This window comes from Typopeltis vanoorti, chromosome 14 (genome assembly GCF_054136105.1).
Source record: "Typopeltis vanoorti isolate ZY-2024b chromosome 14, IOZ_Tvanoo_1.0, whole genome shotgun sequence".
Classification (NCBI taxonomy): Eukaryota; Metazoa; Arthropoda; class Arachnida; order Uropygi; family Thelyphonidae; genus Typopeltis; species Typopeltis vanoorti.
The window spans coordinates 71,794,495-71,822,316 of NC_143562.1; the positions used below are offsets into that span (position 1 = coordinate 71,794,495).

Below are 27,822 nucleotides of genomic sequence, written 5' to 3' on the forward strand. Positions count from 1 at the left end.
TAGTGAATCATACTATTTACTAATGCTTAGAAATGTTTATAATTACAGCCAATTTTACGAAGCTTTGAAAATTGTTCCTCTGCATTTTCATTATATTGAGAATTCATTCAATTGAAGTCATAATTTTTCAATTCGGATCTGTTATCCACTACAGTTCTAGTCCACGTTTTAATTAGACTCTGATGTGTTGCTACTGGAATGTTTGTTCAGTTAATGACTGCGGATTTCTCTGAAAAAAGTATTAAAGCAGACCTGAAAAGAGAAGAAAATAAATATACGTTCTTCACTTTCTGAAGATGTTCTATATAGAAAAATCCAGGAATTTCGAAATTGTATTGAAAATACAGTATAATTAACTTATTAATAAGTACAAATATAAATACAAGAACACAGAAATAATTCATAAAATATTTTGACCAAGCGCAACCTTCCTTCATCATGCAGAAATCTTGTCTAATGTGATTTATGCACACCTCATCAAGAGCCATATGCTCATAGTTCTATCATAACAGGGTGCACTGTGAGAGTGATAATCTGACAAATAAAATAACTCCCAATTCACTTGTAAATCACTTATAAATTAAAACCTGTCCAGTGTTCGTTGTTCATTTTTATGAATAAAAACTAGATGCTCCGATATATAGCAAGAGCAGGTCATTCATAACCCAACTTCAGCACAGTATATGGGTTGATAAATGTCGGTAAATAACACATATTGCAAGCAAGAAATCCAAGAATTGAATTTCACGGTAGTAAAAACTTCACGATATAATTTGAACGCGACTTTCGTTTGGAGTGATAACAAAACAAAATTCTGGTGTTGTCCATCATTGAAATCCATTGCTATAAAGAAGAATTATGGAGTAATTACTTCGAAAAATTGCTACATGAAACAAGCAGTGATAGCACAGTGGCAAAACAGACTCAACAGGCAAATAGTCAGGAATACATATCCATACTTGAAATAGAAAAAGCCATTAAAGTCTTGAAATATGGAAAGGCAGCAGGAGTAGATGATATTCGGCCAGAAATGCAGAAATATGGTGGTAAAAAAGTCTTACAGTGGCTATATGTGTAGTCAGAAGGCCTGGACAGAGGGACGAATTCCCGATGATTGGAGTAGAGCTCTTGTAGTGCCCATATATAAAAAGGGAAAAAATAAAATTGAATGTGAGAATTACAGAGGTATTTCCCTATTGATTGTTCCTGGTAAGATATATGCAAGTATACTTGAGAAAAGGTTTGAGAAGAATTGTGGAAGAAAGTTTGGTGAAGAACAGGCTGGATTAAGGCCAAATAGAGGCTGTCAGGATCAGATCTTCACTATACGACAAATAGTTGAGAAAGCATGTGAATATAACAAAGATCTGTATTAAGTTTTGTCGACCTGGAAAAGACACATGACAAGGTGCCAAGAGAGAAGCTATTCAATACGCTGCAGTTATATGGTGTCAATGGGGCATTATATCAAGCAATACTTAGTCTTTATTTGAGTTGTAAGTCAGCAGTTAGAATTGAAGCAAGTACAGGAAGATGGTTTAATTTTAAATCTGGTGTGAGACAAGGATGTATATTATCCCCTCTGTTTTTCATTATCTATATAGATCACATTATGAAGTTAAGTGGTATTAAATATGATATCTGGATTGGAAATGTTAATATCAGCTCTTTGCTTTATGCAGATGATGTTATACTTCTAAATAAATGCACTACAAGTTTGCAAGATTCCAAGACTAAATTGAATAACTGTTGTAATAGATACAATATGAATGTCGCATTAAAAATACAAAGACAATGAAAATAGGCAGAAACATTGAAAATATCAATTGAAAAATAAGCAAACCATTTCAGCTACTTAGGCACGATTTTTTTTTTTTTAGTCAAGATGGAAATTAAACATGGAAATAGACAACAGAATCAACAAATCTGGTATGGTAAGAAGTCAACTGAATACATTCATAGGAATAAGAGAAAAATTAGTGGAAACACTAAATTAGCTGTATACAAGACAGTGTTCAAACCAGTTTTAACTTATGGATCTGAGAGCTGGGTCAGAAGTAAAACTAGACTAGAGACCACAGATATGAGAGTCTTTTAAAAGATTAGAGGCGTCAACAGATGGTATCAATGGCAATAGCATATTAAAAACTAGGATATTAGGAAAGAACTTCACATTGTCAGCATCCAGGAATGCGTTAGCAGAGCTAATCTCACGTGATATGGTCAATTAAACAGAACCGGCGAGGAAAGATTAGCAAAACAGGTTTTCCTTGCCAGGTTGGCAGGGAAACGATCAGAGGAAGACCAAGATATAGGTGGATTGACATGGTACAAAGCGCCTTAGATGATAGAAATATAAAATCCGATATTGTTGGAGTCTTGACAAGTAACAGACTGATTTGGAGGAAAATTGTAGATAGGAAGTTAGTAATGATGTATATTTTTCATGTAGTACTATGTACACCTCTTGAGGGTTCATGGCAGGAATTTGATGATGATGATGTCTTTCGTTTGGAATGATAGGAAAACAAAATTCTGGTCTCCATCATTGAAATCCATTGCTATAAAGACCATTGAGAAATACATTCGAATGGGTATCTTGGACACCTGGTTGTGAAAAACTATCTTCTTCTGTAAGCACTATTTAATGGTATCAGTTGAATATGGCAACATGCGATATTCTAGTAGGCTGGTGCCATTTCCGCTCAACTGGAGCACCCAAAATCAACGGTTGGCGATGTGACCAACAAATGGTGGCATGATTTGTTGGTCACGTTGTGATCAGCAAATGGACTGGACAATTCACCAGTGGAAAACCGTACTCTGGAACGATAAATCATGGTTCATTGCGCAAGAGTACAGTGTGCTGTATACCCATAGTGTTTTTGATGGTGAGGTGGAAAAATTATATGTGGTGCATTCAGATGGTTTGGTGTTGGACCACTGGTCGTTGCAGATTATTCCATGAAGGCATCTCAGTGCATTGATGTTCTGGATAATCAGATGCTGCCTACATTGTGGACTTTATAGGGAAAGAAACCTTGTGACTATCAAGGCGATAACGCCCCATACCACATACCTGCAGCTGTTATGGAATGGTATGAAGTAGTGGGTGTTAAAGGACTGCCCTGGCCTGCACAGACTCCCGATCTCAATCCCATTGAATACCTGTTGGACGAATTGGAGCGGCGATTGAGGTCCAGATCAGTACGACATCGATCTGTCGCTGAACTCAGTGCTGCTTTTATGGAGGAATGGACACAAATTCTACCAATTATCTGCCGCAGATTAATCAAATTCGTCCCTCAAAGGGTGAAGGAGGTAATCAAATACAAATCTGGATATACCCGAAATTAGAGTTCTTCTGCTGGTATCAATTGTAAATTGCTAAAGTTTCCGAACATATATTTGTACATACGAGTGTATATCTTCCTGGATGTTTCTTGAGGGGTTAATTTCTTTACCTTCTATTTTTTAATGATCCATGCACTGTTAAATGCGATATTTCGAGCCTGTAAATAAAATAGTTTTACTAATAAAGAAGTTGTTGTTTGTATAGGTTACATTTATTGTGTGCTATTCTTATAATCATAGAAATTATAAAATTTTAGAGTAGTTTACCGTTGCATGATGGACTTCCTTAGTATATACATCATAGTCCTGCAATAGAGAAAGAAAAATGAACCGAATTCATTCTAAGCACAGGCTAAACTAAAGTCATGAGGAAATTATAAAATGACTCTAACATAGTTTGAAATTCGTTATCATTGCTGATTCATCAGACCCTCATTCCTCTACATTTCGTTGAATTTCAGGGTATAACAGATAAAAAAGCACTCACTACACAGAGTTCCAAAGGGTTCAGTAGTATTATTATACAGTATAAAGATAAGATTATCTACAACGATATAACAAACAAAATACGCAAGATTTTGACAATTCATATCATTGTGTTTATCCATTGGTTATAGAATAAGATCTGTATTTTTAAACATCTGATTCTAATGAATGGTAAATTCTATATATTTATATTTATATATATATATATATATATATATATATATTAAAAATTAATTGTTTTTAATTAATATATAATTTTTATTTAAAATATTATTAAATTAAAGACTTAATTAAAAAACTTTTTAATTAAAAACAATGACAGTCTGAGAGATTATAGCTGAGGGTAGCGTTGAGATGTATTGGATTCAGGACGATTTCTTTAAATTCTACAACAATCAGAGCATCGAAAGATATGTTCTGATTTGTCACCTATACTGGATGAATGATAGATCTTTCATCGTCAGTCAGCAGAATTCAGGACAGAGTTCGACAGAACACTTGCTCTGGTTGTACTACCTCTTTTATAGTCCTCTAGATTTAATTCGATGTATTTTTCCTTCTGGCTGTAATAAGATATATTTCGGTTTCACCAAATTCCGTAAACGCCAGGGTATTTCAAGTTATGTTTTTGTTTGGACGGACTGAGCAAGGATCGACGTTAAAGTAAACGAGTGAAATACAAGTTGGAATTGCTTTTTTTAAGAACTTTGGCGAAATTGAATTGATATATGGTAGGGATATGTAACCTTTTTCACTCTTTCTGTCTTCAACATTTCGTGAAAGCGGGTTAGATATTAGGTTACTAACTGATTGTTTTGAATAAACATTTTGCTGAAATGGTGTAAGAAGGAAGTGAATTCCTTGTTAATATGTTCTTTTTCACAGAGGAGGGAGTAAGCACGTTTGCTTAGCTTAGGTGGAAAGTGATGGAACTGTGCATGATCTATTTTCTTGCGAAAATAGATCTATGCATGAAAATAGATCAGGCATAGATCAACTTCTATTTTTTTCAAAATTTTATTTCTCAGACACGCGAGTGAGTTTGACGTGCATGACGGAAGAGAGCTATCAATATCTAATTCTGCAGTGAATTGGATTTTCGGGTGTTGACTGTTCATATGGTCTAGGAAATTCTTTAACGACTCAGGTCTGTAACTCCAGATTAGGAAGATATTATCGATATATATTTTCCAAAATCTTGGTTTCAACAGGAAAGAAGAAATAGCTTTTATTTCAAAAGATTCCAAAACGTTGGCTAAACCAACCTTTTGTTTGTATGTAGCATCATTAAACTGGAAATAATCAGATTTAACACAATGCGCCAATACCGACATTACTTTTTTGATAATTTATCTTTTATCAGGTAAAAACTTCTTCGATAGGTACATTCGTGAAGAGGGAAACGACATACAAATTAGCCATAAGATAAGGATCGTGACGTCATTGGGTGATATGGTGATTGACGTAATTGTTTGTGATTTTCTGTGAGTGACATCACGAGTGTGGAATGTTTGGAATTTCCCTGAGGGCACATGTGTCACTGACGTCAGGTCGCGTGCTTTTGTTCGCATATAGAATTGTGTGTGATGTTTAGAGATAAGGATTCGTGACGTCATGAGTTTGTAATGTTTGCAATTTTTCTTGGGAATACGTGTCATTGACGTCACACCATGTGATTTACTTTGCGTCCGGAATTATGGGTGATGGTTTGAGACAAGATATAGTATGGAATGTTTGGAATTTCGCCGGTGGCCCCATCTCTCAGTGACATCCCTCTGTGTGTTTGGTTTGCGTATTGCATTGTCGGTGTAAGTTAGAGATAAGATAGAATATGGAAACATTGGAATTCGCATGGGGACACACATCCGTCATTCACATCACGTTGTGTTTTCGGTTGTCTATAGTTGGCAGTACGAATTTTCTAATATAGGTTTATGGTATTTCATTCCTGTTATTGAATATAGGAATGAGTTTAGAGCCAATAGATTGCATCAGCTTTTAGACCTTTTCTGAATAATTAATTACAGGCTATCATTGTTGTCCCCTCAAAGACACACACTCACTTACACACACTCACACCCACACACATATTTTTTTATTTCATGTTCACATTTCTGAAATAATTAATTACTGGCTTTCACTGGTGTCCCCTCACCCCTCAAGCACAAACACTTTTTTATTTCTCTTCCCCAAACATCTCATAACCATGTATTAGTAACTTAGACATGAAAAGTCGCTAATGTATCCCATGGTGATACAATCCAATGTACATACCCTATGATTATTCTTATGAAAAACTATTCAGTATTAGTATTAGAATTGCGCTTAACAAAATATACGAGCAGTGGTCATTTGAAATTATAAATATCACTTGCAATGTTTAAGTTACACAAAAGAAAGAGTGATTTTTTTCCAGATTGGCTCATCTTGGAACAAACAAGCTTCTGAATGCAAATAGATATTCCAAAATAGTTGAATTAGAACCATATATTCACAGCACAATACACACACAAACACAAGGCCTCAAAGAACGAAATTGCTGTAAATAATAACCTGAAAATTCAGTTGACTCTTGTTCCTTATAGGTTTCTGTCCGTTTCGTTTATTTCCTTCACACTGTGCTCTCATGGCTGTTTTTCCCCACGGTTCTGGAGGTTCTCTACATAGTAACATCATGAGAAGAAAAGTAAACTCGCTGCTTGCTTATTCTGTTAATTTTCATAATGTAGTCCAAGAGTTTGTACTAAGACTTGGTATTTGCACTCGTAATTTTTTTTTTACTCTGATGGGGAGTATTTTCTCTATTTTACTTTTAAAGTTTGAAAATATGTTTTTCAAAACAAGTTTTACTAACATTTTATTAAGTATGCACAAATGCAAAGAACGAAAGGTATTAAGTCCCGTGTTTGACTCATTCTCGTTAGCCACAATTGAATGTTGTCCTCTCAGATAAGTTTGGATGCATCTTGTTTGGAACTTGTAGCAGAGGAATTAACATGAAAAGTACAGTATCAGAATTAATGTTAAATTAAAATACGAAAATGACTTTGCATTATAAATTTCTTTATAATGAAGACTCAACTTTATTTCCTAAAGAAATTTGTATTTTGGATAGAACAATATTTCTCAATTTTTAGTTTGCCACCCGAAATTCTCATCACTTGATGGGGAGATTTGATATGCTTCTATATATATATATATATATATATATATATATATTTTTTTTTTTTTTGGTCTGATTGGTTGTTTTTCTCTATTTTACTTTAAAACTTGGGTTTATTTTTCATTCCCGGCATTAATTTCACAGTAGTGATATTTATATATTTTAAACCAATTATTATATTAGGTATTTTTTCCAAGACAAATAAATATCTATTTATTAATGAAATAAAGAGCCAAAAGGCTTCCCTTCAGCGACGTTAAAATTATTTAAATTAAGGGGTTATTTAATCCAACATTATTTCAAAGCCGAATAACAAAACTCTAAAATAGAAATCAAAGAGTAAAACAACATACATCTCCTAGGGAATGAGTTTTACATTAGGGCAAATACTGAGAACAGCGATCCCAGCTTTATCCACATTTACAACGAGTTGTCCGTATTGTACCACCCAGGTGTTTGCTCACGCTTGGACTCGCCAAACTTTTATAGCTTGCTATATTCGATATGAAACGCTTTGATTTCTATCTTAGAGTTTTCTTGTTCGATTTTGAAATAATGTGGGATTAAATATCCCCTTAATTTAAATAATTATCTATTCTTATTTCAACTGAATATGTTATCTTTATTACAATTCGAAACAACTTCCAAAGATTATACTTCAGAATCCGGTATTTTTCTTTTGCTTTAGTAGGTATTGAGTGAAAGAAAATGAGACAAACTAGGGTTGGAAGTAAAGCCTATCCTATTCTGTTAATTTTTACAATGTAGTGTGACAATTGCCCTATGACATGGTAATTTTCAGTCATCTTTTTTTTTTCTCATACATAACTAAACAGAAATTAACACATTAATTTCAACAAGTGTCTGAAAGTAGGGTTACCATATTTCTTGAAAACAATAAGCAACATCAATGTCAACCTCAAAAAGAAAAATAGAATAAAAAATAATCAAAAATTGTAAAGAAAAATGAAATGTTTACCTTCAAATAAATATTTATGAATAAATTATGATGCGTTTTAAAGTGTTGACATTCACACCACATTGTTTTCACCATTTGAAATATCGCAAGCCAAAAATTCGCATCATTTGATGTGGGTTTTTCATGTTTCTACATATATATTTTTTTTCAATCTGCTTGGTTGTATTTTTCTATTTTACTTTCAATCTTGTAATAGTATTTTAATAACGTGAATATCAGCAAAGTGATTGTGTATTTCAACAACTGATATTTTGTAAGTCGAGATATTGAATTAACATATTATGAGGATGCATCACATCTGGCCACTGAACCTCAAAATCCCGACTTCTTTGTATTCATGAAAACTGCTCTGTAGCTTTGAGCTTGCTTTCCGACATTTCTTAATAAGAGATACATTTCTCATAAAATTCAAATATGCTTTTCAAAATCTAATTTTTATATATCCTTCCTTGACATACAGAAACAGCTTTTTGCACTCGTAATTTTTTTTTCACATTCATAAAAAACAGAAATTAAAACGTTAAACTTAACTAGTATCTGAAAGTAGAGTTAACATGTTTCTTGAAAACAATATGCAACATCGATGTCAACCATCAAAAATAAAATATATATATAAAAAAATGTAAAGAAAAATTAAATGTTTATCTTCAAATAAATATTTATGATCAATGCAAGCAATAAATTCATCAGCTTTAAGTTTTGAAATTCATACCCATATTGTTTTCATCATTTGGTATCATTTAAATCAAGAACAGGTCTGCCTATTAAGAGGTTCGTAATGTGATGGGTTAAAATACCTACTCTATCTCTGTAAAATAAACAAATTCTCACAGTCATGCTGATAGAATTTGGTATGACTGATATATTCTAGTCTGGTGATATCTACAGATATAGTAACAAAATTGTCACTTTTCATTTAATTTGTACTTTATTCACAAACTACAATTCTGTTATTTGCTATGGCCCCTAATTTTAATTGCCCCACACTAGAATGTATGGGTAGTAAAATTGTGAAATGAGTTTCAACATCACTAAGAGATATCTGCAAAAGGAGAAGCCACACATCTCCCTGGTTATCAGTTTGAGGTGACATCGCTAAAAGATATCTGCAAATGGTGAGGTCGCTCATCTTCCCTTGACTGAGCAGACATCTTCTGGAGGAGAAGGGTGGGGTGAGGAGGGGGGAGAGGGAGAATTACAGGGAAGACCAATGTCATCCTCTCGACTACCCTTTCACCCTCCACTACCTAATGCTACATTTTTTCCATCCCAACAATTTTGGGCATATGATTGACAGAACTAGTTATTGCCTTACATCAAAAACGCTGTTTGAGGATAAAAATACTTAACATAATAAGGATAAATAATATAGAATACCATTCGAGCCACAGAGAGAAGGCTTGTCCTATGATGTCACAAAGTAAGATAAAAATCACATGAATATTATATACACCAGCATGAGAAAACATGTTCATGAGTCATCTGCATGATAGTTATATTTTTGAAGAAATGGTCAGAGTAAAGAGAACTATAAGGAAAAACAATCAAGTCGAGTGCATTTTCAGTTACTGCAACTCATTCATCCAGTACAGATATCATACTAAAAAGATATCATACTATCATACTAGCTCTAAAAAGATGGAAACCTGCTATTATTTTAGAAGATACGTACATTGTGATATATTTATCCAGGACCAATTCGGAAGAGTTACAGAGGAAGTGGTCTGATATCCTTGCTTACTTGCAAAGAAGAGTTGACAGTGAAATGGACCTTGGTGTCTGTTATATTCTGAAATACCAAGATACTGAACTAATGCGCGATGATACAGGAAGTGGTGGAAGTAAAGTTTTCTCTATTAGTTGTGAAGAAGCTGAGAGATTTTCACCAAAAATGTACAACAATGATAATCATTTACTATTTTTGGAAACTGAATTTCCAGCTATTCACATCATGGGAAGAATTATCGCTAACCATCTAAATTCATCAATGGTAAAATTCAAATTTCAAGATTTTATTCAATTCGATAAAGATTCTTTATTTTGGGACATTTATGAACCTTATTTGAAAACTGCTTGTGTATAACTGGGGACAAACGTTAGTTGAGAGAAGCATGGTGTCATTTCCAGACTAATGCAATATCAAATGTATGGAGCTGTGCTTCCAATGGTATCAGCTCTTAAGACTCTTTAGCATGATCAGCTATTTTGATTTTATGTAACCAAGAAACAGTAAGTAACAAACATTTTCTTTATTAAACTCTTTGGAAAATGTTAAGGGTGTAAACTAAATATTATGAAATCATTTTAAGAAATGACACGTTTCGAATTTTTCTCCATAAATAATAATATTTCAGCAAAATAAAATATGCATTTGTAAACCTTAACGAACAAAGATGTATTGTTGTGTTTTCCACAGTGAAATTTTTACTCAGTTATTCTGTTTAGAAGTTGATATATAAATCCATACCTTTATACCTTAATGCAATTCTGTTTAATTATATATATATATATTATATATATATATATATATATATATGTAATAAATTTTTTACCTTGGGGATATTGTATATTAGGATAACCAAGTTATTTTATATAAGCTTGGTTATTTTAACTCCTAATCCCAAGTATGCAAACAATTAAGTTTACGCCTGAAACAAAGTTCAAGTCTAAAGATGATACAACACCAGGGCAACTCCTTGTAAAGGTGGGTAAATGTTGTATCATCTTTAGACTTGAACTTTGTTTCAGGTACAAACTTAATTGTTTGCATACTTGGGATTAGGAGTTAAAATAACCAAGTTTATATAAAATAGCTTGGTTATCCTAATATACAATATCCCCAAGGTAAAACATTTATTACATCTATATCTCCTCCAGAGATTTTTATTAAAAATAAAAACACCTTGTTGCAACTTCTATAGGTAAAGTTGATAAGGCTCTGTATTACTATAACCTTGGTATATTGAATTATACCAATACTTGGTATAACCTTCGTATACCAAGGTTATACCAAGGTTATACTTGGTATAACCTTGGTATCTAGTCATGAAAATGACTAGAATGTCATTTTCATCGATAGGAATATCTTTAATATGAGAAACAAAATCTGTCTGTGGTGTTTTTGATGAAAGATGAAGATTTATTGGAGAAACACTTGAGGTACTTTGCTAAATATTTTTAAAGTTTATATGTAGGTGAATCAATTCCTTCCACAATTGGGCGAAGAGGGATGTTTTCTTTATGAATTTTGGGAACTCCATAGATGCGTGGGATAAAAGGATGTAGAGAGCGTAATGAGAGGCGAACATTATGAGGAAGTTCACTCGCAGTCTTTAACAAGTTGTTTGTACGGTTTTGTAATTCTCTTGTAGGATCTTCCTGAAGAATTGAATATATTGAAAATCCTGATCAACTACAAAAAGAAATGAATCACCTCACTCTTATTATTAAACAAAATGGATACTCTGAAAAAACAATTAAGAAATTTCTTCTGGATCCTCCTAGGCAGTGCACAACAGAGACTATTAATTTTAAAGGTAGCATCTCCATTCCATACATTAGCACAGTCTCCAAAAAAATAGCTAAAGTCCTTAAAAAATATAATATCAGGACCTTCTTCACCACACTTCCTAAAATCCGTTCTCTAATCAACCATCCAAAACCTACTCATCACAACCTTAAGTACCCTGGAGTATATAAATTGTGGTGCGATTGCAATATCCCATACTTTGGACAAACAAACAAATCTATTGAACAACGGATAGAAGAGCATAAGAGAGACATCTCATACAAAAGATCTCATGCAACTGCGTTATCCAGTCATGTTCTTTTTTCAAATAATCCTAATGATGACCAACAAAGCCACTCCGTTTGCTGGAATAGATCAGAAAATATCTTTCGCTGTGATGATGAGTTTGAGAGGAAAATTGTAGAATCAAGAGAAATCCTGCTGAACCCGGTCCACTTAAACGACAATTTAAGTTATAACATCCCAGATACCCATGCTGCAGTTGTTCAATATTGGCGTTCACGTGAACCTGCATGCACAATTGCAATAAACAATGGCACGCCAGTTGGAACAACTTGAAGAAATACAACATTTTTATGTATCGATTATGTGAGGCAATTTGTACCTGTAATTTCCAGTTTGTTTAGATAATTCAATGTTTATTAGTATTCCTTTATAAATACCTGAAGAAGGCTGCTATATGCCGAAACTAGTAGTATTTATCATTAAAATCTTTATATGTTATCTCGGTTTTATAGTCATTAAATCTATATTTTGCAAATATATATATATATATTTGCAAAATAGCTAGAAATAGCTAGGCTAGAAACCAGGTTTAAAATTGCTTGGTATCTTTAACATATTTATACCCAAGGTAAAAATACTTTCTACATTTATATCTCCTCCAGATATTTTTATTTAATAAGGTTAAAACACCTTATGGTAACTTGTTTTGGTGAAATACTTACAAGCTCTGTATTACTAAATCTTGGTATTTCTAGCCTAGCTCCCACTGACGAGACCTCAATAAAGGTCGAAACCGGTCTGGGTAGTGGCCCCTTGCCTTTAATACAAAACATCATACATCCCCTTCTTGGAGATGTGTTTTGGCATTAAAAGTAAATATTAAGATTAGTGATCGGAGCTTGTTCCACCTTTACTACGAGTTTCCCTGGTCTTGCACTACCTGTGGGATCAGTTAGACTTGCATCAATTGCAGGCGCAAACTTGACTTTTAGTCTGTTTGCTTACTTGGAAAATGGAGTAAAACCAGGTTTAAAATTGCTTGGTATCTTTAACATATTTATACCCAAGGTAAAAATACTTTCTACATATATATATATATATATATGTATATATATATATATATATACCTATATATATCTATATATATATAGATATATATATAGGTAGACTATAACTGCGGTTGCTGTTGATGTGAGAAGAGTCTAGAACAATTTCTTTGGATCCACTATGCGCCGTTCCACTTCTTCTTGACAAATATAAACGTTTGATGTTGCGTTCCAATCAACTCCGTGTTGGCTGCCTTCATAGTTTGTGTTCACTGAAAATAAGACGTGACTTGAGAATGCGCTTGCTCTGATTCTGTTTGTATGAAATGTCTCTCTGAAGTTCCTCTAGCCATAGAGAATTGACTTCTCAGTCTGGCCATAGTATGGCCTCCCACAATCACATAATATTTTTTATACACCGTGGAATTGAAGATGGTTATGAGCTTCTTCTTTTTTTTTTTTGGATGTCTCAGAACTCACCTTAGTTTTGGAAGAGTTGGAAAACAAGTTTTTATATTAAATTTTTATAAACTTCTTCCTAGTTTCCAGAAGAGTGAATTGATATACGGTTAAGAAATATATCTCTTGGAGTTGTTAGGGATCTCTGTGTTGTTTCAAGGTCGCTGATATAGTTGCCTCTTAATGTTTTTGGAAGAGTATCCATTATTTAAGAAAGTTCTTGGTAGATATTTAGTTAAATTTTTAGTCTTCTGCGTCGGACAATACTGAGCGAGCACGGTGAGCCAATGTGAAAATGATACTTAACTTTTATGCGGGTAGTGATCTGAGTATGCATGTAAGTATCTATCCGTGTGTGCTGATATCCTGAAGATTGATATCCTTAACGAAGCAGACATCTTTTTATGATTCATATCTATAAATGAAAGGGGACCGTTTTCTTCAATCTCGACTTTGTCTTTGTGGCAGTTGTTTAAATGATTTACGAAGATGTTAAGATTCTCTACATTATGCTCCGAAATAAGGAATATATCGTTCACATAGCGGATCAATGTTCTAGGTTTTAATGTTGCTTTAAAGAAGACTTTTTCCTCGAAATTCTCGAAGAAAATGTTGGCCAGTATTGGAAACAGGATGTTACCCATAGCCTTTGTTCTGTTTCTAAATTTTCTCTTCTAACTTAAAATACCCTAAACTAACACAGCGCGAAAGGAGTTGTTCAAAAATCTCTTTAGAGATCTTATTTTTTGCTGAGAACATCTTGCGTCGGAACATTTGTAAAAATTGCCAAAACATCAAAGCTCGCCATAATATCGGAATTCTTCAGCTTTATATCTTTGATTTTAGAAGCGAAGTCCGTAGAATTTTTAATATAAGAGGAAGATTTTCCTGCGAGATCTTTTAAGCAGGATGCTAGATATTTTGATAATTTATATGTCGGTGAATCAATACTATCAACTATTGGCCTGAGCATACAATTTGCTTTATACACTTTTGGAATGCCGTATAATCTTGGAATAAGTGGAGGTAAGAACTGAAGAGAAAGACGTGTGTTTACTGGAAGTTCTTTTGCCGTCTTAAGCAGATTGTTGGTTCGATTATGTATCTCTCTCTCTCTCTCTCTCTCTCTCTCTCTCGTCAGGTCTCGGTATGGTTGAGAGTAGGTATCCGATTCTGATTCTAGAAACGTCAGGATTTTTTCTCGAGAAACTGTTTAATTTATTTGTTCACTGTTTTATCTTGCTAATTTTCAACTATTTTTGTGATACACCGGAAGACATCGGCTATAAGATGAAACTAGTTGTGTTCCAATTAAAGTTTTTGTCTTATCTCGGTGTTTCTAATCAATAAATTCTAATATATATATATATATATATATATATATAGTTAAGTCGTAGCATCATTTTTAATCTGATATCTATTTATTACCTTCTCAGAAAGGTAAAAATGCATCAAAACTAACTGTTTGATACCTGATTACATGATACCTGATATAGATGATACTATTATTATATTTATATATGATTATACTATTATATTATAATATAATCATATTCAATGATTATACTATTATATTAAAATATAATCATAGTATAATATAATCATAATCTTGGCGCTACCTAAAAATATTCTATTTTGGTTTTCAAATACACCTCTAGATTATCTAAAATAATACTTACCGTCAACGTACGTCTATCAGAAATACACTTTTGAACCTAAAAGAAAAAAGCACTTTCTTTTATAAGAAAACAGTTACTAAACATTGACAATATAACTGATTTCTGAATATGTATAAGGCTTATAAACAAAGTATGTCATTATCAATCAAGATTTTTGTAGTACTGATAAACATATGATACAGGTATATCAAGATTTTACTTCTATATTAAACATCTGCTGTCTAAAAAAACACCATTCCTCCACATGGACCTACAGCAGGACGACCTGCCACCTACACTACCAACCGAGAAACTGATTAATGCAGTCTACTAACTAGAACAGTGTTTCAAAAATAGGTAATTGAGCTAACAAACACATTATAATGCTGTCTATTCCCAAAATGACAAGAGTTCATAGGGTGAACCCCTCATGCTTGGATTCACTATTCCATGGTGCCCAGTTCGGTTCACGACTCAAATCGATCATACCTGTTCATGATCGAGGGATAGAACAATAGGGCAGCTGTGGTCATTACTAAATCATCATAGAACAGCTGCGTAAGCTTTTTTATGATGTTCTTAAGCTTCTAAGCTACAGTTTCAATAAGAAACCAATAAACTTGAGAATCAACAAATTTCACATTGAAACTGGCAGCGAAATCCTTTGCAAATTCTGCAGTCGCCCATAATGCATTAATCCGCCAAGGTTTGGATTACAGGGAGACATAAGCCCGCATATGCACTCTCCCCAGTCGTTAGGAATGTAGACAGCAATTCTGATCCTATGAACAGATCCAAAATTTCATACACCGAGATTTGAAAAGATTCAAATTCTTCCTTGACAGGAAGAATTTGAATCGTTTGTATTTAAATTTGAATCTGATGTATGGCGTCAACAGCATGCCTTGAACTGTCCTCCTATATCAGAAACCAACTGTATATTCTGTCTAATTCGACTCACTCTCCAACCATACTTCTAAAGGTCTAGTATCTTCTCGATTCTACCGTACTTTCCTTTGGCGCTAATTCATCGGTTTTCATTCGGAGTACCATTACTCCGTCATATCTTCCCTATTCCGCTTAGAAATGTTAAATCGTTCATCTTTCTAATTAATCATATGTTTTAAGTCTTAAATGTACAGTTTAGCGGAGTTGCACGAACCAATACAAAGAACTGATCCACTTGCTACTGATACTTGTAGCATTAGTATGAGGATCCTTTAGAATTCAATAATGCCCATACTTATCTCTCTTTAAATCTTGGATTAACTATTTCATTCGATAGTGATTATCGGGAATCTACTGTCCGAATATACGTACGTGTGTGTGTGTGTGTGTGTGTGTGTGTGTGTGTGTGTGTGTGTGTGTGTGTGTGTGTGTGTGTGTGTGTGTGTGTGTGTGTGTGTGTGTGTGTGTGTGTGTGTGTGTGTGTGTGTGTGTGTGTGTTGGACGTTTATTAGAGAGAACACCCTGTTCGTGACATTGCATATTCGCACCCTCAGCGAACAAATAACCCACAAGACTGCTAAATTCAAAAATTCAATTAAGTACGTCAGCATTATATAAATCCTTCTGTGAATCACATCATGACCATAGGTGACCACAATGTTCTCAGTACAGAGAGTGATTTATTTAGCACACCTCTCTCTCTCTCTCTCTCTCTCTCTCTCTCTCTCTCTCTCTCTGTTTCTTCATTTAATTTTTGCTAGGCGTAAGACGGAAATCCCTGTATGAACCATTAAAATATGTCATCAATTCTCTTGTCTGAATGATCAAATGTATGTCTTTGGTTATTATATTTAAACTAATGTATTCTTTCGGTGAAGAAACATAACACATTGTCCAAATATTTTCTAAAATTTTATACAAACCGATACTGTAGTAAATAATACAATATAAGTGTACAGATTTTCGCTACACTAATAAAAATAAAACTAATTAAAATAATATACTTAATAAAACTAATTTAGTAATTAAGTAACAATATAATTATTCTAATCCAACTTCCTCAAAATATTTTTTTTGTATTTTTACAAATACCAACTTGATTGAAGGAGGTTCTATTGAAATCTTCCACATAGAAATTTTTTGTTCAGCTCTTCGGGAACAAATTTTGCACGTCCATTTCCTGAAGATTGTTATAAAGTACAATATTCTGATTATCTCCTAGTCGCAACATTTCGAATCGAATCCATTATGTTGATACCTATAGCATTAAAGACTACTGGTCTTCAAACCAGAATTATAGAAATTTGGCTTATATAGTTATTACGTAAGTTTTGTAATCAAAATCCAAGAACTACACAGATGTGTGAAGCATATTTCGAGGGATAAAAATCAGTTCACCGCCTTCTGAAGCCTAAGCTCTCTCTTTCCCGAGAACAGCGCTTGATCGAACCTTGGATTTTCCAGCGAATGAACATGTTTGTTATCTACTTAGATAGGATGGCTGGCTGACATATCTGATAAGTAGAATTGCTTTGGAAGTGTTGCATCTAACAGAAAGTATTTGATTTGTAAGTGATACGTTGATCGCACTTCATTTCGATTCACTTGAAATGACGCTCGGGTCCCATAATTTCATCACAATAACAAATATTACAAATCAAATATATTTAAATTTAGAATACCTGTATGCTTATCTTCTTCATATTATTAAAGATATATTTGCATTTCATATTACAGAATTTATTATTCCGAAACTAGAAATACAAATTTATATAACATCCTCCTTCTTACCAAATGTTATTACGAAACTTACATTGAAGTAGATCGGCTTATGATTACAATAATTGTTAACATAATCCATATATCTGTCTTCACTCTCTGGAAAGTGCACGTTGAGGCAGTTATCTACAGTTTCTCCAGTCTGAAAATAAATAAATTTCATTAAATATGCTTCTATTTTACAAATCTAATGATTTTCTTAGTTTAAAAGCGAACTATTTTCTTAGCACTCAGTTTTTCTCAGCTAACCCTTCTACTATACACACTTTGAAATTTAAATTCGTATATGGTAAGAAATTAATTTCATGATCACGATGTAGTATCAGTTCATGTATATTCTGTGTGTAATTTTATTTTTTGAGCACACCTGCAGAAATATTTTGATAACTAATACCTAATAGTGAATTTATTTTAACAGAATTTCCATTCAAATCTAAATGATCAGAATCCAATCTTCGTCAACTATGATGGATGATAATTTTGAATTTTACATATCCCATATTTCTCACTGTGATTTACTCTTGAATATTTCTTTGCTACTTTTATTTCCAAAAAAAAAAGTTAGTTTCGCATTTATGTGAAAAATTGCTTCGGAAAAGGTAACTCAATTTCAATTTCTAAGATAATGGGCAGAAAAAACAACTGCTATATTGACTTGAAGCCACTCAACTAGTACATAAAGTTAGTATGTAATCAATCACTAACAATCAGCTGGAGGAATCAGAAGTCTATTAAATACACTGATTTTGTCTGCTCTGGATTTCTGTAATTAGTTTGCTAGTTTCTTCATTCAGATTCAGTTCGATTGATGGTGAGTGGCTCTTCTTCTTCTTCTATCAGTTCACTTATAGTGAGACCGCACTTGGCTCTGTTGTTTAACTCAACTCAACTCCTTTTCCTTCTATATAATAGAAGTTTCATCCAGCTTACTGTCAGTGTAATACACTGCTTTGTGATGACAGCCTGTTGCGTTATTTTTAATTTGAAAATGTTCAAAATATGCATAATTCACTACAACTTTAACCTTAACCTCGATTATCTTAACTTGTAGTTTTCAAAACATCAAAACTGGAATTTAGATAATCTTCTGAATAACGATGCTGGCAAACACATCTATTTGCTTTATTTTACAAAAGAAGACCTCTCTTCTGAACCAGTCATTCTTTTGAAAATATACTAATCTCTATTCAAGATTAGATTTATCTTCTTGAGATAACACTAACCACAGATATCAAACACATTATAAATGTTATCTTCTGTGCCTCCAATAAGATTTTCTCTTCCGCTGAGGTGCCACTTTAACTCAAACAGCTCCTATTTCTATACAAATCATAAATCCCCCGGCATATAAATATTATAAACATATCTGTAATGATATCAATAAGATCCCTCTAAAAATACCATATTCTATACCAAAAAGGTAAATTTGATTAACTGAGTGATCTTTCTGTCACGATTATCCTTTGATCACCCTCGCAGACGTATTTAGTTATGGATGCTTTTGTGAATGCTACTATATGCACTGTTCATTATAATTGCCATCATTAATTCAATAGTTCAAATTCTAACGCAGGCACAAAACAAATTTCTTCTCCTCTTACTTCATCAATTTCACAGCTGATATCAGGTGTGGAATTGATGCCACATGTGTTTTCCGCTGAATACAATTCGGAGTTCTATTCAAATGTGAATAAGTTCCTTCAATGCTATTCATTGCATGAATGTACTATAGGATTCCCCAACCAGTTAAAACTTTGTGGTTCATTAAAGAGGGAAAAAAATTCGTTCGGCGAGTATAACCCATAGCAGTTGTTTATGGCCGATGTCAGAATATTACATCAATAATTGGTAGGGTTATAATGATAATGCTTTAGTAATAAGTGGAAGGATTAGAGAAAATATAAAATCTTGAGATCTTTTCATATTGGCACTTAAATAAGAATTAGAACATCCATAATCCATGAGAATCGTAATATATATATATATATATATATATATATATATTGAAACATTCATGGTAACTCTATAGGCAAGAGATTTTTGTTCTAAGTTACTACATCTCTCAAATCTGTGTGAAATTGCAAGTCATTCTGTCAAGTAGTTTGTTTTATACAGCTGTCTGAAGCAAAAGTGTTGTCTGTATCCCTCGAAATAGATAAAACTGAGTATCGTGCAGTTATAAAATTCTTTGTAAAAGAAGGTTTAACGCCAAAAGAAATTCACTCGAAGTTCAGAAGAGTTTATGGGCACTCTTCTCCTTTGTTTGCGACAATTACGAAATGGGCTGCCGAGCTTAAACGTGGCCGTACCAGCCTTGACGTTGATCCACGCGAAGGAGGTCCAAAAACTGTAACAACAAAAGAAATCATTGATCAAGTGCACGATATGGTATTGGATGACCGACGAGTCAAAGTGCGTGAAATTGCTGAGACTATAGGCATTTCAAAAGAACGCGTAGGACGTATTTTGCATGAAGAATTGCAAATGAAAAAGCAAGGTGCGGGATGGGTGCCACGCTTGCTCACAGCAGATCAAAAACGCTCTCGCATGAAAATATCTGAACTGCGCCTGAAGCATTTTAACAAGACTAAAACTGATTTTGTGCGTCAATTTGTTACTATGGATGAAAATTGGATTCAACATTTCCCACTAGAATCCAAACCGCAGTCAAAATAGTGGACAGAAGCCGGTTAATTAATAAACAAAATTTTAAACAAAATAATAAACAGATTTTGTTTATTAATTATCTTGAAAAGGATAAAACAATAACCGGGGAATATTATTCCGATCTTTTAACAAGACTAAACGAAAATAATTCTTGAGAAAAGACCCGGTTTACAGAATAAAAAAATCATCTTTCATCAGAACAATGCACCTGTCCACAAACGTGTTTTAGCAATGAGAAAATTAAGGGATATGCACTATGAATTGTTCGAAAATATACCCTATTACCCAGATTTGGCTCGCTGTGTGTGTGTGTATATATATATATATATATATATATATATATATTATCGTTCATATTTACTCGGCAGTAATGTCATAAAAAATTAGTTTCAATAATTATATACCGAGAAAGAAAAAGAATAACGTTTAATGTTAAGATACTACTAGTTTCTTTGAATAAATCAACTTCTTCAGGCATCACAGGCAAAGAAGTATATATAATAACAGAGACGTGATAAAATTACATCAACAGATCTGGTATAAAAGACAATAGTACATTTTAAAACAGGAATGCGTGCTGGAGTTCCAATTGAAGTTAACTACGTGCGTGAGCTGTCACGAGTTCGCCAATAATGGATAGTGGCACTGTGTGGCGTCAGAAAGATTGTAGCTAAGGCTGTTGTTAATATGGGATGAATCGAGAGATTTTTCTCTAGATTCGATAATCTTTCTTTAGTGTTCATCATAACACACATCGATATTAGAAGTCTGCGGCCAGTCTACGAGGTGTTGTCGGTCTTCATCCGAGTTAGCCACCTTACCGGCCATTATGGATCAAATACTCAGCCTCATATGCTTCGTATCCATCACATATTTCAATATAATATCAAAGGTATTACAATTTTAATACGCACTTCTCATCCATGATAAACTGGACGTATATATAGGTCTTGGCCGGTTACGTGGTAGAGAAGAGAACGTGACTAGAGAGAGCACTGGCCCTGGTCCTATTTTCGGATATGTTTCTTTGGTGTTCTTCCATACGTAAAAGGATGGATTTAGCTGTCTGGCCGTAATATGGTTTGCCACATTTACAAAAAATCTTGTAGACCCCTGGATACTGAATAGGGAGATGTTTCACTTTAGGTCTACTTAGTATGGAGCGAAGTTTTGGAAACGTAGTGAAGCAAGTTCTAATGTTGAATTTCTTAAGAATTTTTGCAAATTTTGCGGAGAGAGAGCTGATGAATGGTAACGATATAAAAGCTCTTGGGCGAGAAGAATCTTCAATAGCAGTTGAGCGATGGAAAGAGAAAAATTTATCAATCTTTTTTAAAAGAGAAATCATTGTTGAAAAAAGTCCTTTTTAGTAAATAGAGTTCATTTCCAATTTCTGTTTCATCTCTTAGTAAAGATCTGGCTCGATGTACCAGGGTTGAAATACAAGAATACCTCGATTATCGCGGTTATTATTGCCATGAAAAATAATTGAATCTGCGATAATTGGGATAAATAATGCGTGTAAACTGGGTGACGATTGCCGAGGATTTTTCAAATCTATTAATTAAAATTTATATATGAAGTAAAAAAGAAATGTGTTAAAGGTGTTATGTAAAAAATGAAGGTTCATTTAGAAAAACAAGATTATTCTTTAATCTTTGTTTATATATAAGGAGTACATACAGTACATACAATTATTCTTTCTTGGATAAAAATTGGTGTAGTGTTGTCTGGCGGAATTTTTTCTTTCTTTTTTTCTTCGTATAAAACTCGGTAGCAACGGATGGAATTTTAAATTTCCTGACGAACGTTCATTGGTCGCTCGAGATTAGGATCGCCGTTCAAGATTTTATTCTTTAAAAGTTTCAGCAATTCTAAACATTTTGTCCAATTTTTAAGGGTAAATTCCTTCGGTGCCACGTCAGTTTGTTCGTCATTATAATCGATTTGAACATCGTAAGCACGTTCTCTGCCGAGGTTAATTAGGTCTTCATCATCCAGCTCCTTATCCTGTGACTGAAGCAGGTCCTGAACATCACCGTTTTCAATTTCTTTTAGTCCTAGATCGAAGTCAAGCTTAGTTAGGTGATTGATAACACGGGTTACTTCATTTTCAAATCCTTTAAAATCTTTTGCATAATGAGGAATAATCTTTTGCCATGCCGCCCTAAGGTTGCTAGCCGTTATTTCACTCCATGCTTCCTTGACATTCTCAATGCAATTTTTGATATTGAATGCCTTCCAGAATTCTGTCAAAGACATAGCTTCATCTCCTGTAGTCTTTTTTATTGCTTGTGAAAAGGTTCTTCGTAGGTAATATACCTTAAAGGATGCGATTACTCCTTGATCCATTGGCTGGATGATGGAAGTAGTACTAGGTGGTAAATAAATAACTTTTCATTTTTGCACAAATCATTCAGTGCTGTTGGATTACTAGGTGCATTATCTAATATCAACAAGATTTTAAAATCAAGATTTAATGACTTGCACTACCTTTCAGCTTCAGGACAAAAACAGTTTTCAAGCCAATCCTCAAAAATAGTTTTTGTCATCCAAGCTTTTCTATTGAATCTCCAATGAACAGTGAGAAAATTTTTATCTAAACTTCTAAGCGGACGAGGATTTTGTGAATGATAAATAGAGATAGGCTTCATCTTGTAATCTCCAGAAGCTTTGCCACAGAGTAAAAGTGTTGCATGCTCCTTCGAAACCTTGTAGCCAGGCTGTGATTTTTCATTTTTTGCTAAAAATGTTGTGGGCATTTTTTCCATAATAAGCCTGTTTCGTCAGCATTAAATATCTGATCATCGGTATAATTTCCTTCTTCAATGATCTGTTGCAATTCACCAGAAAACTAGCTGCTGCATTTTCATCGGCACTTTCAATTTCACCTTGTACACGAACACTATGAATGCTCGATCGCTTTTTGAACCGATCAAACCACCCTGAACTTGCAGAGAAAGTTTCTACCACTACTGACGCCAATCATTTTCGCTTTCTAATTGTTTTCTTTTTAAAGTTTCAAACAAATTCAATGCTTTTGTTTTTATAGTCATTTGACTAAGAGGAATTCTCTTTTGGTTACAATCTTCTATCCACACTGACAATAGCGTTTCCCTTTCAATCATAAAATGGCTTCTGTTTCTCGTGGTTTGGGACCCAGACGAGGTCGATGCACTTTGTCCTAGTTGCTTATAGGTTTTCAGCGAGGTCTAAAATATGGCGAACAGTTGATTCATTTAGACCGTACTCTCTTGCAATTTTGGCTTTGGTTATGCCTGCTTCATACTTATTTATCATATGCAACTTATCTTCTAAGCTGATAACTCTAAGGTTCTTCTTGATATCTGTAGACTTGATATCATCCTTGTTTCTTTTAGCATTCATTGTAGGGGTAAATAAGAAGAGAAATAAATATCCACATGTACTTCAGGTAAAGGCTGACAGTTACTGGTGAGTGGTGAACAGGCGCCGTCGGATAAAAACGAAGCTCTACAAGAGATCGATACCTGGAGAGTGGCGACTCGAACTGGTTGCATATGTAGTGGGCTACATCTCGTGGCCGCGATAATTCGCATTTGGAGCGCAATAATTGGAATTTTGGTATCAAATTATAAACCGAGATAAATCGAGAACCGCAATAATCGAGGTATTCCTGTAATACCAAATTTTTGCGGAGGGTAGTGATGGTAAGAAGCATGAAGGTATCTGTCTGTGCGTGGGGGGGATTTTCTAAAAATGCAGATTTTGATATTTTCAGCGCATCTCGTAAGTTTTAAGTCCAGAAAGGGGAGACAGCCGTTGGATTCATGTGTAAATTCAGGATACATCAAAGTCGAAAACAAGATTTACAAAGAGAACTCAGGATTGGCTATGGGCAGTCCGCTCTCTCCGATTCTTGCTGATATATTTCTTAAAGATTTTAAAGAAAAAGTAATTAATTCTTCAACACTTAAACGCAAAATATGGTATCGTTATATAGAAATGTATTCCTCATCTGGGAACACGGTGTCAACCACCTCAATTTTTTTCCAGACCACTTCAACAAGTTTCATGAGAAAATCCATTTTACCCACTAACTGGAATCCAACGGCTGTCTCCCCTTTCTGGACTTTTCTGGATTTACGAGATGCGCTGAAAATATCAAAATATCAATTTTTTAGAAAACCCACACACACAGATAGATACCTCCATGCTTCTTCCCATCACTACCCTCCGCAAACATTTGGTATTATTTCAACCCTGGCAGATCGACCCAGATCTTTACTAAAAGATGAAACAGAAATTGAAAATGAACTCTATAAATAGAGTTCATTTAGTAAACTTTTTCTTTTTTAGTAAACTAAAAAGGACTTTTGTCAACAATATTTTCTATCTTAAAAAGATTAATACATTTTTCACTTTCCATCGCTCAACTGCTATTGAAGATTCTTCTCGCCCAACAGCTTTTATATCGTTGCCATTCATCAGCTCTCTCTCCGCAAAATTTGCAAAAATTCTTAAGAAATTCAACATTAGAACTTGCTTCACTACGTTTCCAAAACTTCGCTCTATACTAAGTAGACTTAAAGTGAAACATATTCCTATTCAGTATCCAGGAGTCTACAAGATTTTGTGTGAATGTGGAAAACCATATTATGGCCAGACAGCTAAATCTATCCTTTTTCGTATGGAAAAAAACCAAAGAGATATATCCTATAATAGGATCAGGGCCGGCGCTCTCTTTAGACACGTTTTCTTCTCTATTAACTCGGATGAAGGCCACCAACACCTCGTAGACTGGCCGCAAACTTCTAATATCCATGTGTGTTATGATGAATTCGAAAGAAATATTTTCGAAGCCATAGAAATATCCCTGGATTCATCACATATTAACAACAGCCATAGCTACAATCTTTCTGACGCACACATTGCCATTGTCCAGTATTCGCACACTCGTGAATGCTCACGCACATAGCCAACTTCAATTGGAACTCCAGCACGCATTTCTGTTTTAAAATGTACTATTGTCTTTTATACTAGATCTGTTGATGTAATTTTATCATGTCTCTGTCATTTTATATAATTCTTTGCCTTTGATACCTTAAGAAGTTGATTTATTCAACGAAACTGGTAGTATCTTAACATTAAACCTTATTCTTTTTCATTCTCGGTATATAGTCATTCAAACTAATTATATGATTTTAAGACACTCCGACTAATTTCTCTTCTGTTATTCAATATCTATTGAATACATCATTAAGGACATAGGGACATCCTACAAAACCGTATTTTGAAAAATTCAAATTCAACACTTCAAGTTCTCATATTATTAATGTACATAATTTTACAATGTCGTTACAGAGGCATCCAAGAGTAATCGTTAAACAGGTCATGCAGAACGCATTTATGATCGTCATGACAGGCCTTAATTAAGTCCCTTCCAGCTTTCAGTATACTTAGATTGCATCTAGATTCTAAATTAAGGTGGTTAGTTGTATGCCTATATGCCTATAAACATACTTTGTGAGTAAATTGCGAGAGTTTTACTTGGACGTTTGCATGGTGCGGGGTGGAGATCTCGATTTCTAGAAGACTTCCAAATTCTTATTAGACCAAAAAAAATAATCTTTGTACAGATTCGCGTTCTAGACTGGATTCGAATGATGGTCTTTCCGGCTCAAAAGCATAATGGAACCCACTTAGCTACGAAAGATGCTTCTCAAAATTTACGGTACATATAACTGTTGATACAATAATATGGTGCACTTTAATTTTTTTGACTGAAGCAAGGTTCACCTTGCTTATGGAAATAAATAAAAGAGGTTTGAAAAGTCGTACAGAAGATTAGAAACGCAATCGCTTATTACGCAAATTTTGAACATTTATTATAAGCACCAAGTTAACCAATCAGATGTGTATGTTATTCTAAGTACAGTGTGTTCTTAAATATTCTAATATTTCGGAGCTGATGTTTATGAAAGAGTTTATACCGTAGATGACTTTCAGCTCCATCTTTGAGCTCATAACTATATTTATTTTTGAATAAAATGGTTTGACAAAGTTCGACGACTTGTCTCTAGTAAGCGGCCTGCAGTTTAACTAACGCGTCATCTCCTTCGCTGTATTAATCTTTGAGAGATTTACAACTTAAATGAGTGAAATCATATGAAAGAATACTCAAAGAATCTCTCTCTTTCTCTCTACCTCTCTCTCTGTTTCTCTCTGGAGTTTCATCAAATATGAAATGGAAAATTAGTTACTTACGTGTCCTGTGTACAGCTTCAAACAATCAGCAATTCTTTGTTTATTGGTTTGAGTTGCTGAAAAAGAAATGTTGAACACTCTTTACTCGCTTTCTCTAAGGTTTAATAAAGAAAGAAGAGAGAGAGAGAGAGAGAGAGAAATAATAATGGTTGGCATATATTTTGATACTCTTATATTTATGCAATATTTGAAAATCCGATGGTCTTGCAAATTTAAACACACCGAAAACTGTCGAAAACAATTCGACGTATATGAAACTCGCAAACTGATACAAGTTAAATATTCATTCTAAATATAATCTCCCTTAGAGGCTCGTGAAGGGATTAACATTAATACCAAAAAAAACGAGCGCGATCGACATGAAATTTGAAAACTGATTTTTAATATAAACTCTGCTGAATTAGCATATATCAAAGAGAATCTTGAGAGTATTTTATCTGACATCAGTCCTATTCTTAATATAAAATAATACGAAAAACCCAAGTATAGTTTTTTTTTAATCTGAGCGTTATAGTGTGATAAATATTATCTTGTAAAGAAATTCGTAAGTGTACTTACTACAGACAGGAGTACTTCTTCTAACTCGACGCGGTGATGACTTATTAGCTTCCAGCATAGCACATAACAAAACAAAACACATTATGATGAAATTGAATCTCATTCTCTCCTACAGAAATTAAATCAGTACAGTAGAAATACACTGAGCGATATAATCCTCATCCACCTCGTATGCACGTATTCTAAACGGGGAAAGAAGCAAAAGGCATCCTTATCATCTCCGCTTATCAAGTTGGAACTTCTTTGAACTAAGTCATGTGAATAAGAGCATATCTGTGTTATGGCGAAATCTAATATAAACACAAGATATCAGATGTCTTCATATGTCTAAAGAGCAAAGAAGACACGAATTCTGTGTAATACTGACGTCATATATGAACGAGATTAATTTTTTGTGTATTTGTGACATCAACAAGTAATACATGTTACTTAAACAGCATCACCTAATAATTTAATACTTTCGATCCATTTTTTATTCCACCCTCCTTGGAAAAGTTGATTTGCCGCCCACATTATTAAATGTGGTCCCGATGTAAATATATGAATATGTGAGGCCCAATTTCTTTCGCAATGAAATAGCTGCAAACTCAGATTTTTAATAGAATTTTATATTTATAATGATAGAGAGGCTCTGCTGGATCTCTAATCTTGTACATTCTTTTGACAATTTTATGGAATTGGGAGATCAAAATATTCAATCCTGCTATTGTAAGATGAATGGACTC

General features: G+C 33.9%; 1 protein-coding gene across 1 annotated transcript; it reads right to left on the minus strand.

The window, feature by feature from the left end:
* LOC150099635 (uncharacterized) lies at positions 1–27,326 on the minus strand. The gene is made up of 6 exons (XM_090404123.1): positions 27,098–27,326; positions 26,540–26,595; positions 17,661–17,768; positions 14,921–14,956; positions 3,622–3,660; positions 1–252 (listed from the first exon to the last, which is right to left on the minus strand). Exons 1-6 carry the CDS (start codon positions 27,198–27,200, stop codon positions 211–213), a joined length of 384 nt encoding a protein of 127 aa, XP_090260249.1. The 5' UTR covers positions 27,201–27,326; the 3' UTR covers positions 1–210.
* Between the last annotated feature and the right edge of the window lie 496 nt (positions 27,327–27,822).